The 11,216-nt window shown below is 42.0% G+C and overlaps 1 protein-coding gene and 1 long non-coding RNA gene across 2 annotated transcripts in view; one reads left to right on the forward strand and one right to left on the reverse strand.

Annotated features, from left to right (window-relative positions):
- Positions 1-8,112, forward strand: part of LOC108690382 (iroquois-class homeodomain protein IRX-3) — a 31,453-nt gene extending 23,341 nt beyond the window's left edge. Inside the window, exons 4-5 of the mRNA XM_018197641.1 lie at positions 6,245-6,549; positions 6,751-8,112. Of these exons, the coding sequence (XP_018053130.1) occupies positions 6,245-6,549; positions 6,751-7,718 (1,273 nt within the window). The 3' untranslated portion in view covers positions 7,719-8,112. The remainder of the gene's footprint in view (positions 1-6,244; positions 6,550-6,750) is intronic.
- The window catches only part of LOC108690388, a 315,031-nt gene that overhangs the window by 126,236 nt on the left and 177,579 nt on the right, over positions 1-11,216 (reverse strand). The window lies entirely within an intron of this gene.

Raw genomic sequence — 11,216 nt, forward strand, 5'->3', positions numbered from 1 at the left:
TTGTATAATCTCCGCATGTGGCGGGATGCAATGCGACACGTGTATACATACACGTCGACACGCGGCTGGAGAGAGAGAGAAAGAGAGAGAGAGAGATCTTTCACCGTGATGTTCTCTGGCGAGACGCACACACATCCGACGAAGTTTACGATCGATCTGTCACACTGCGACCAACTGATAATAAAGTTGGATGCGGAACAACCGACTGTCACACCGCGGTGACAAAACTTCCTCCTCCCGAGCGAAGCAAAGTGAAGCAAGGCGTGGCGATGCGAAAACGCGCTTCTAAGCGCTTCTAAGAGCTTAATGGGGACGACATCGGGTTCCACACTAGACACTCGTGTCGTAAACTGTGGGAGTGAAAACCATAGCCAATACACACCGTCTCTTCCCGCTGACCGACTGTAACTCGACACTAATAATCGGCCAATTCTCTCTCTCGTTCCACATCACACTTCTCTCTTACCATCACACATTTTCGCATCTCGTATATCATAGTCTCTAGTAAATGCAAATATTTATATGTTTTAAGTATCAAGAGCATAGTCGTCGAATTAGAATTTCTTGCGTTCATTTTCATATCTCTCATCCACAAAAGCCTGTTCTTTTCCGTTTCTTTCTATTCAGTTTCGACTAATTACGCTACGAGTTGCCAATTGCGGTTCTCAGTTGACAGTTCTATTTTAGCCAATCATACTGCAACTATCGTGATCAACTAAAATAGAACCGTCAACTGACAATTGGCGTAACTGGCAACTTGTAGTGTGATTATGGCTTTACAAGGCCAAAATATATGTTGTTGAAATCATCAAATCACTAGTGCGATAAAATTCGCGTATATTAGTCTTCAATTCGATGCAATTTTAATCGATTTAGGCTATGCAAGTATTTGATTTCATTAATAATATTAAGGACATTGATAGACGGTCTAATAATATTATATTGGAATAATACATGAATCGTAAATTTCTTGCAAATAAAAACTGTTTAGAAGAGAAGTATTTCGTATTTAATGAGCTTTCATAACTTATATGCAACTTATTCATCATCATAAATCGCAATTTTTAAAATAAAATTTGAAGGCTTTTAATAATACACAATATCTACAATATAACGCTCGAGTTTTCTTCCTTTGTAAACTTTCTAGTTCATTTTCGTATTCTCAATTCGTTGTCTCATGTGAAGACTCACAAGGTCACCGTTACGGAAAGTGGGTGGATCAAAGGGGCCGCAAACCAGTCTAGCCGCGGACTCGCAGCTGATTAAACTCAAGCGTGACCTCAAACGACAGGGATAGTGGTGCGCAGGCGAGCGGAACTTTGGGACAAACTGGATAGTTTGGATGGAAAGATGCGCACGAAAACGCAACCCTCGTGCGTGCTCACAGTCGTGTCGCAGAAAGATGGCGTCTACCACTGAAATGGCCGCAGTAACGCGTTGATAAAACATAAGGCATGACGGCCGTATCTGAAAAGGAGCGTCGGGAGCGGAGGGCCCAGAAGAGAGGGAGCAGGATGGAGGACGAAGTTAGATATCATCCCTAGTTACGGCCGGTGACGAGGGGCGGAGTCATGCCAACCGCACACCTGCCCCGAGGTGAACTGCCCTTGGTCACCCCCGGGGTTCCCCCCACCTCATTTCCACCCTCTCTGGAGGCTACATCTTGATGGACGCGTTTACGCTAACCGGTTGACGGGAAAAGGGCGAAAGAAATGGTCGTTCAGTTGGCTTTTAATGGTCGCCTCGATTCCTGTAGTCGCTGTCTTGAAAACTAACTGGATCTTGCAGAATCCGAAGCTTGGAAGCGCACGGAGAACCGGTTGTTATCTATGAGAAATATATTCACGATAGCGGTCCATCCCTTGGAGAATGTTAACCGCAATGCGCGGTCATTCAGTTTGACGAATAAGTCGTCCGGATCGAAAAAAAATATCAGCCTTTACATATTTACATTTTTACATATTTACATTTACAGCGCCGTACATTGACGAAATATGCGAGATATGCAAATCACGATTCTTCACAAATTTCCGTAATCCGATTGAATGCAATAGCGATATTTCATACAACTGGGAACTGTGATAGTTGATACGTGTGTTAATTCGAGACGAAGGTTATAATTATCTCGCAGAAGTCGAAGTGTAATGCAGTTTACATCAATGGAAATGTGTTGCGCATATCGACGATAATACTTTTACGACTTGCATTAATCAAAGTGCTTTACGGTATTAAATCAACACTTTGTATATACATTAGATTAGTATGGCTTGAGACATTGTATGGTTGACGCTTAATGATAATATATACGCATCGTTATGCGTGTTTATTTAAATTTACTTTACGTTTACTCGATCAGTATACTCATATTTCTTTAAACCGGTTAACAGTAATTTTATGGGACAACTCTTCATTAATGTTTCTGTTAACTTTCTGTTAAAATTTTATTCATTTCTCTTTTGCTCGTTTTTAAAAGTTAATTAAAAACTATAGTAAACAATATTAAAATGATATTTAATTAATTTTTTTAGTTGGTCATAGTTATCTTCTTATAGTTCGTTCTTTATTTTTCTTTTTATATAAACGATTATCCAAAGTGTTTTCACATATCATCTCAATTAAAATCACTATTATTAACAACATATTGTATTATTGATTGTTTTCCGATTTATTAATATTCACATCAACATTATGGATATGGATTTAATATTTTAATTACAATTTTCTGGAAAAAAAATACAAATCAAATGTTATGTCTAATTAAACGAAATAAGTACGTTAAGTAGTTTATTATAATAATATTTGAAAAATAAAAATTTTAATTAGTAGTATAACGCGTTTTTATTATAGGTTTTTGATAGAATTGCATATTTAAAGATTCGTAAAGAATAATTATTTTAAAAAAAGAAAAATGTTAATGTGACTAATTAAAACAATATTTTATAATTCACATTTTCTGATTGCTTCGGTAAAAACAAGTGATTATTTCCAAGTTAATAGACTTACATAGTTCGCATTTTTTTTACAACAATCAGAATCTAAATTTTTATAGTTATAATGTAGATACCGTTGAATTGATAAAGAAAGTTGCATCAGCTACATTGAGAATGCCTTTGGGATGCGGCCCACAAAGAGATCGAAAGTGACAATGTCGAAAGTATTTCTTCAGATAAAGATTTGTTTTCAAAGTAACGAGAAATAGTTTTTTCTGAAATGCAACGATTGTCGAGAATAGATAGATACCTTCTGTAAAAATCGGAAATGCTAAACTTTTTAATCACTTTTATAGTCAATGTATTATACAATCAGTAATGAGTTTCTTGTTTTTCACGAAACGGTGAAAGGTATTACAAGATGGAAATGGCGTAGGATAGAACACGAGGCGCGGCCCGATTAGCAATCACCATGGAAACAAGCACTTGATGCGATCAGTTGTGGAGAGGAGAGGAGGATGCGCGCGATGCCGCGCATACGTATGCGTATCAACGCACACCTATGCACATTTGCATATATATTTATATATTTCCGGCAAATGCACAGAGCTTGTCCATATTCTGCCGGTCCACCGCATATACATACATATATATATATATATATATATATATATATATTGTATATATATTTACATATGTAGCTGTCGTATATTTAAAGCGGTTGACGATGGCGATAGCGATGGTTGGCGGCGGTGATGATACCGGAGGTAGCGGCTGTACGAGAGATAGATTGGGAGAATCGCTTGGCATGAAGCGAGGAGGGATCGGCAAAGGGAGGAGGAGGGACGTAGGAGAAAGAGTAACGGGGAGAGTGGAACCGTTGATGCTGCGAGCCAAGAAAAGAGACGGAAAACAGGCTCAGTACATGGATGGAGGAAACAGAGAGATAGAGATGGAACGGAGGAGTGGCAGAGAGGCGGAATCGGGAGAAACCAGCGGCACCAGCAGTTGCCGCTCTCGGGGCGGCTGGCTGTTATCATGAGAAACAAGCTTCCACTCTGATTTTTTAATCCGATCCGCGCCCCCTGCCACCGGCTGAATTTTAAAATAACTGCAGAACGCCATTTGCTCCTCGCAAACAGACTGGGGTTAAGCCATCCCCCCGCCGTCACCACTGCCGCCGTCGTCCTGCCGTCTCCTCTCGGTGCTCTTGGCTCTTTTCTGTCTTCCTCGCACTTTTCCTGTCCCCGTTCTATCGATGTTGGTCCGTTTCGTGCATCCTCCGCCTCCCTTCGACTTACCCAAACCATCCTTTGCTTCTGTTCTCTCGACGGAGGCAGTACGCGCGTCTCCGACCCTCCGCGTTTGCGACCTGGCGTCGAGCGGATAGGACGAGGAGTACACTGTGGAAAGGTTAGGATAGGTCGAAAGACGAAGAGACAGAGAGATGTATATCAAGGCGCGCGCGCGTGGCATGAAAGCGCCTGATGCCAAATTGAAATGTTTAGCTTCGTTTCAGCTGCTTCAAATCCCGCATGCGGGGCGCCTCGGAATCGGAGCGAGACAAATAGAAGCAGGAAAAGTGCGATAGATAGATAACGTGAGGAAGGGTGAAAAGAGATGGGGAGGTAGCGAACGGGGGCGGAGGGTGACAACGAAGATAGAGGAGCGAGAAATGCCGTGTGTAGGCCTGCCTCCGAGAGAAGGGTAGATAAGTGACAGTTTTATTAATTTCCCATCTCCCGCCGCCACTTCCACGCTTACCACCCCCCCTATATCTAACTTACCCAACGCCACGCAACACCAGGGACGTCAGTCGCGCGTCCATACACGCCCTACCCATCCTCGCCCCCGTTGTTGGATACGTCTCGGGGTGTGCGAAGGCGAAAATAAAGCTCAATAATGGCGACGCGCCGTGACGGGGCCATCGTCGGAAAAGGTGGCGGAGATGCCGGTTGGGGATTTGAATCAACGATATCTCGTCATTCAGCAGTATTTTTATGACGAAAATTTTTCACGCCCGGAATCTGTATAGGCCTTCATTTGCTTCGTAACCGTTTGTGTGATGAAAATATATCGGACGTAAGACTAATTAACTCGTAGTTTTATAATGAAATTTTTTTGTTATGTATTAATAATTCTCAATAAGGCTATGATTCATTTATATTTACGACAGAGTAAGTTCAGTAATGGTCGCAGTTATTAATAACGTATACGATTAAAAAAACCGTTCCCGATTAGATCGGCGATTTTGTATAAATCTCTTGAGACACACGAAGCTTTGGATCGTGACATCTCGGCCAGATCGTACACGCGAAGAAAAAAACTGCGAAAGACGAGAGAGACGAATAGAATAAAATAAAATAAAATTCAAAGAGAAGCAGAGAAGAAAAGAGGGAATGAAAGAAAAAAGCGGAGAGAAAGTATCCTGTGAGTCCTAGCCGGTCGCTCTGGTGGTGGAAAATTTAATTTCGATCCCGTCGATTCAGCAGTTATACCGAAGTTTAATCTTTGATAAGGGTTAGTCTTTTAGTAATGGGATCCCAGAGGGTCGGTCGCTCCAGTCCGACAGTGAGGCGGAAAGCAAGAAGAAGGTTGCTTGCTCTCCTCTTCTTTCTCTCCCTTTCTCTCCCTCCGCCCCGCTGCTCTCTTTTCTCTGGCCAGAATGGAAGGAAAGAGCTTAAACCGTTAGATAGAGATCTGCTTGGGATGAAAGTAGTACCTACCCGCTTATATCGCTCTTCAAACCGAGCAAGACTCGGACTTTTATACTGACGTTGGGAAAGGCATAACGAGCCCTGCGATGGGATAAGTTTTTTGACGTGGACTTCCGCGGAAGATCTGCTAGCCCCCCTTAGCATTGGCTCTTTCTTCAGTATCTCATTTATTTTCGCTCACTCGCGTATAAAGTATCGTGTCCCATGTATGTGTCTATCCAGGTCACGTGTCTCCCTTGAAAACGCGTTCATGACGAAGAACTTAATCCTCGACTGGTCTGGTGAGGCGCAGAGACTGTTTCGAAGCCTACCAGACCAGTTACAGGATAATAAACGCGTGACTTAGCTCGCAAGTTCTGCATCTGCGTTCTGATTGCGAGACGCAAGTTGTTATTGAGAATATAAACAAGCAATGGTCTTTCATACTGTCACCATTGAATTTCCATCATTGCTTTGTCATTATTGCTTTGTTAATTCACATTTTTTGCATACATCGCCTATAAAAATATTTTCTACAGAATATAAGAGAGTAATTCAATGATAGTTGTATGTGGGAATGACTTTATATATAATTTTTCTCATTTTAATTTGTTATAGTTATGGCATGGATCTAAATGGCGCGAGGCGAAAAAACGCAACACGGGAAACAACGAGCACGCTGAAAGCGTGGTTAAACGAACACAAGAAGAATCCATATCCCACGAAAGGCGAAAAGATCATGCTGGCTATTATTACCAAGATGACACTAACACAAGTGTCGACGTGGTTTGCGAACGCGCGGAGACGCTTGAAAAAAGAAAATAAAATGACATGGGAACCAAGAAATCGTGTTGAAGACGAAGATAACAATAACGAAGATGATGATAGCGGAAGGAAAAGCGTCGATGAGAAAGATCGGCTAGGTGAGTCACTTGAATAATATATTTCTTAAATATAATCACATTATTTATCAAATGCCGACCAACAATATTAGTACTACGATTATCGTATTTCTATTTCTTCTGATTAAATTCTTAAATAAATTCAGTTTTTTAAAAAACTGAAAATTTAAATCGGCTGTATTATTCCGAATTACGACGCTCGATTTTTTCTTCTTCATTCAGATTCGAAAGACTCAGGTACAGGTTCTAGCGAGGACGGGGAACGACCGGCGCACCGTTTGGACCTATTGCATGGCGGCAGTGGTGGATCGGCGGGCGTCCAAGGTAGAACCGAGAGCGAGTGGAGCGAATCGCGAGCGGACAGTGGCCCGGATAGTCCGGAATGTCTGTATGATCAGAGGGAACCTAGGCATCCGCTGCAACTGCAGCATCCGGCGTATCTCACTCAAAATCACGGTCGATTGTTGCGTCATCCCTCGCCGGAGAGCACGTCGCCAGGTAGTCAACATCATCTTCCGCCGAGTACCAGCGCGCCGTCTACGGGTAGCGTAGTGACGACGAAGCCGCGGATCTGGTCACTGGCGGACATGGCAAGCAAGGACGGCGATCAGCAGAATACGAATCCAGCCACGATGACAGGTCTCACGTCACCTTACAGCGGAACGGGCGGAGGCGGAGGAAGCATTGGCGGTGGCGGCGGCGGTGGAGGTGGTGGTGGCACTACAGGGGGCAAACTCGTAAGCCCTTTGGCTAGTCGACTGCCGCCTCATCATCCCCTCCACCCGATACATCCGGGCACGCAATTTGTAAGACCGCATCCGGACTTCTACAGGAATTTGTACGGTGCGTCCCATCTCGGCTCAGGTGACATATCTCTGCTGGAGACGTATTCGAGGACTCTTGGTGGACTTGGCGGCGTAATACCACCATCCACGGCTCCGAGCATACTTACGTCCTCGTCCTCGTCGATCTCCGCTGCCAGTAACGTGAAATCTTTTACGATCAACGGTGGTAGCGGAGCGGCAGGAGGTACCACCGCCGGATCGGCAGTTTTATTGACTACCGCGTCTTCCGGTTTGTCACCGTCGTCGTCGTCGACGGCGTCATCAGGTGGGTCCGATCAATCGCCCCATCCGGCGGGCGGCGGTCTGCCTGCGACTCAGGAACTCAAATCTCCCGGACGGGTGTGACTCGACGAAGCGACCGATCGCTAAAGAGACGTTTATCGCGGGCGCGCGCTGTGCATCGGCGGGCGTTTTGTGTGGTGTGGCTGACAATAATCAGAGACTACAATCTTGTAATTAGTGTACAGTATAAAACGGAAGATGATGAGATATACTGCCCCAACCCGCTTCCTCGTTTCCTAGTCTTTTCATTTTTTTTTCTCTTTTTCAATGTCATCGTCGATGTTTCTTTTATCTCTCATTGCCTTCCCTTCTCTCCTTCAACTTTTTATTCAAGTTTTATTTTCCGTACTCAATTATTCTCGATAAAAAGGGAAAAACTCGTAGTACCGACTACCCATAGCTCTATCGCGGTATAACCGTACAACATCTAGCGCGTCAACTCGACAGTACTATTACACACACATATAAATATTATAAATATCTAAAGATATATGATAATATAATTAATATTATTTATGCGTTTGTAAATAGTAGAAAAAGGCCCAGTAGAGGAATCGTCCGGCCAGTGTATGTATTGTATGTAGAGTAGACACTATATTACTAGCCTACCTGAGATCATAATTCATATTAATGACGATTATTATTATTATGATTATTATGATTATTATTATGATTGTTATTGCAATGTTTATAATATTATCGATTCACGTCGACTCGGTCAAGCATGACGAGGTATGGGTCGTTAATCGCGGCGACAGATTGCGAGGGATCGCCGGTATAAAGATTCTTGGAAGTCAGTCTTTGGTTCCTATTCTTGTCAGTATCTCCTCTCTTATTTATTTTGCTAAAAATTATTGGCTCGTGATAATTTTTCGCAAGAACGGATAAAGGCTGTCAAATCGCGAATCGATGCGCAAGTATGACGTCGCTCGCAATCTGCTGCGAACACAATTTCCGTCGCGTCCCGTCGTCGTTGCGTAGAAAAGGAACATTCTAAGTTACACGAAGGTGAAGCTACGAGCACAACGGCTGTCAACATATCATGTCATGTCGAGAGTGAACGATCGCCATCACCTTTTAGTCATTCGTGTCCAAAATTTCACGCGAACTCGCTGATGCCACACTGACATGTGACATCAACGCTGACTGTGTCCTTTCGCAATAAACGAATCATTACGGAAAGCAAATGAGTTATCATTTCTGACCTATAACTTTCCGCCAATCCGCATCATCAAATATTTATATATGCATACCAAGTGTTTATATATTCCTTTTACAGAAGTCTCTAAAAAATTTATTTTTTCATATAGAATTATCATTTTTTTTTTTTTAATTGCTAATTGGACACTCCATATATGTATCGAACGACTTGATAATTGAATGCAATTCAATATTCTTGGGCATACGCCGCTTTTCCGAGTCGGGTAACATGTTGATTATTATGCCATTCGAGTCGAGGGCCTAATCGTGCATCGTGTGCAATTCAGTAGAGACAATACATGAGGAGGCTTCTAGTCGACGCAGGGGACCATTCTTTTAAAACGGTGAATGAATATGAAACGTTCTCATTCTCGGAACCGGGACGACCGGGATGTACTTATAAAAATGCAAAGCGACCGACTTCTGGGTGGTTGCTGGACAAGCTTGGTTATTAGTAAACATTTAAATCGACAATTCCTATAGCGGGGAACGTCGCTTTCGTCCTATCCTCTACCTTCTTCCTCTCTTTCTCTTCCTCTCTTGCTCTTCTTGCCTTTCGCTCTTTCCACAAAGTTAGAGAAGAGAAGGACGATGAGGGCTACCGCGTTCGCGGTTTACGGTAGAGGAAACAAGAAATCAACTCACGGGACCACCCGCTACGGTCTGGGGTGCACCAAGCTGTAGATCCCAAGGAGGTCCATGCCATCTTCATGAATCAACTCGTTTCTGAATCGGCATAAACTTTCAAAGAGTTACGGAGCGCTCTTCCCCCCCATCCGCCAGATTCAAAGTTATGTGAGTATCGGTGTCCTTTCGTATTCTCGGCTTCTTCAGCTGGTGGTCCGTACAAACGCACGGTGTTCTCAAAAATGCACTGAAGATCGAGACCGAAGAAAAATTGTTATAAACAATATAAATGCACGACTGTCGGGAGAATATTCAATATTAAATTACGATCGAAATAAATGCCGATTCTTTTATTTGACATAATTTTTCACAAAATAATAAATTAACAAAATCTTAAAAAAAATAAGTATTATTTTTAAGATCAAATAAATGAGATGTAAATGCATAATTAGCTAACTATTCCGATAACGAAAAATTTTAGAATTGGTAAGCTATATCGTAGCGCATTATAAATGCCCTACATGGTTTAAATCGTGTAATAAAACCGTTTTATGCTACTATAAAGATATCTGGGTAAAAATGTCGATGCGTGAGAGAAGGTAACATTATATAGGTAGCTAATACCCGTCGCAGATAAACCGAGCCATTATTACTCAGTACAATTCTAAGATGATCATGCTACTAAGGGAGACATGGCTATCTACTGTCTGGATGATGTATCTTATAATGGCGCGCAGACGAACGATAATCGGCTACTTTATTCCACAAATGCATACGGATGTTATATGGTCATTTTTAGTGTTATAGCATTTCCACAGTGCAATAACGAGAAAATGACGATCTTTTCATTCGTCCGTTCTCCCCTTAGCAATAACGCGAGAGCTTTCGATGCCAAGAAACACTGGGATATCGGCCTGGGATTTACATAAACTATGATATACTGCAGTTAAACTTTATTTCGATATTTTATCAATTTCCGTGAAAATTTATTGCAGTAAAAATAAGTGAGAAAATGAAAATGATGATATGATCATAAAAGAAACATTTCAATTTTTACGCAATTGTGTATTGTAAAATAAATAATTTGCAATCGCAACATACATTCACGATTATGTTTTAATTCGCGGTATCGCGGTATGTGTAATTCGTAATCCATCTGCATTCTTTCAGGTACCACTTTTTCATTTGCCATTCACGTGTGTAATTTCGTGAACGAAGTTTTTTAGTACTTACAACTTTCCCCGCGTGTAATTTCATCGTTGCTTCGTTACGGTTAATAAAAATTAACAGTAGTTTGCCATGTACAGTCGTTTTACAATGCTTAAGTAATCGCGCGATTTTTCATGTCTGAGAATCATTATATATGACATTGCCGGTCATGACATGAATTCTTGCGAAGGACGCGGTAAATGGATACAGGTAACCTGCCGTGATTACTTGTGAGGACTACCCAGAGGGGGCAGGCGATAAACTCAACTAAACTGCGTTCTGCGGCGATGCTTTATTGGCTTTCATCGAGTTTTAAGTAGCGAATTTCTTCATGAAAACGCCATTAATTTTACGATGCGGGCATATTTAGCTCACGGCTTCTCGTAAAATCATACTTTGGTCGCGATAAAGAAACATTGGTGGGGACTCTGCTAAAGTAGAGTTGGCGTTGTAAAAATGCGATAAAGGGGAAAGATTAAGTAGTTAATGATGTTTTATATATATATATATATATATATATATATA

This window comes from Atta colombica, unplaced genomic scaffold (assembly GCF_001594045.1).
Source record: "Atta colombica isolate Treedump-2 unplaced genomic scaffold, Acol1.0 scaffold32, whole genome shotgun sequence".
In the NCBI taxonomy this organism is placed as follows: domain Eukaryota; kingdom Metazoa; phylum Arthropoda; class Insecta; order Hymenoptera; family Formicidae; genus Atta; species Atta colombica.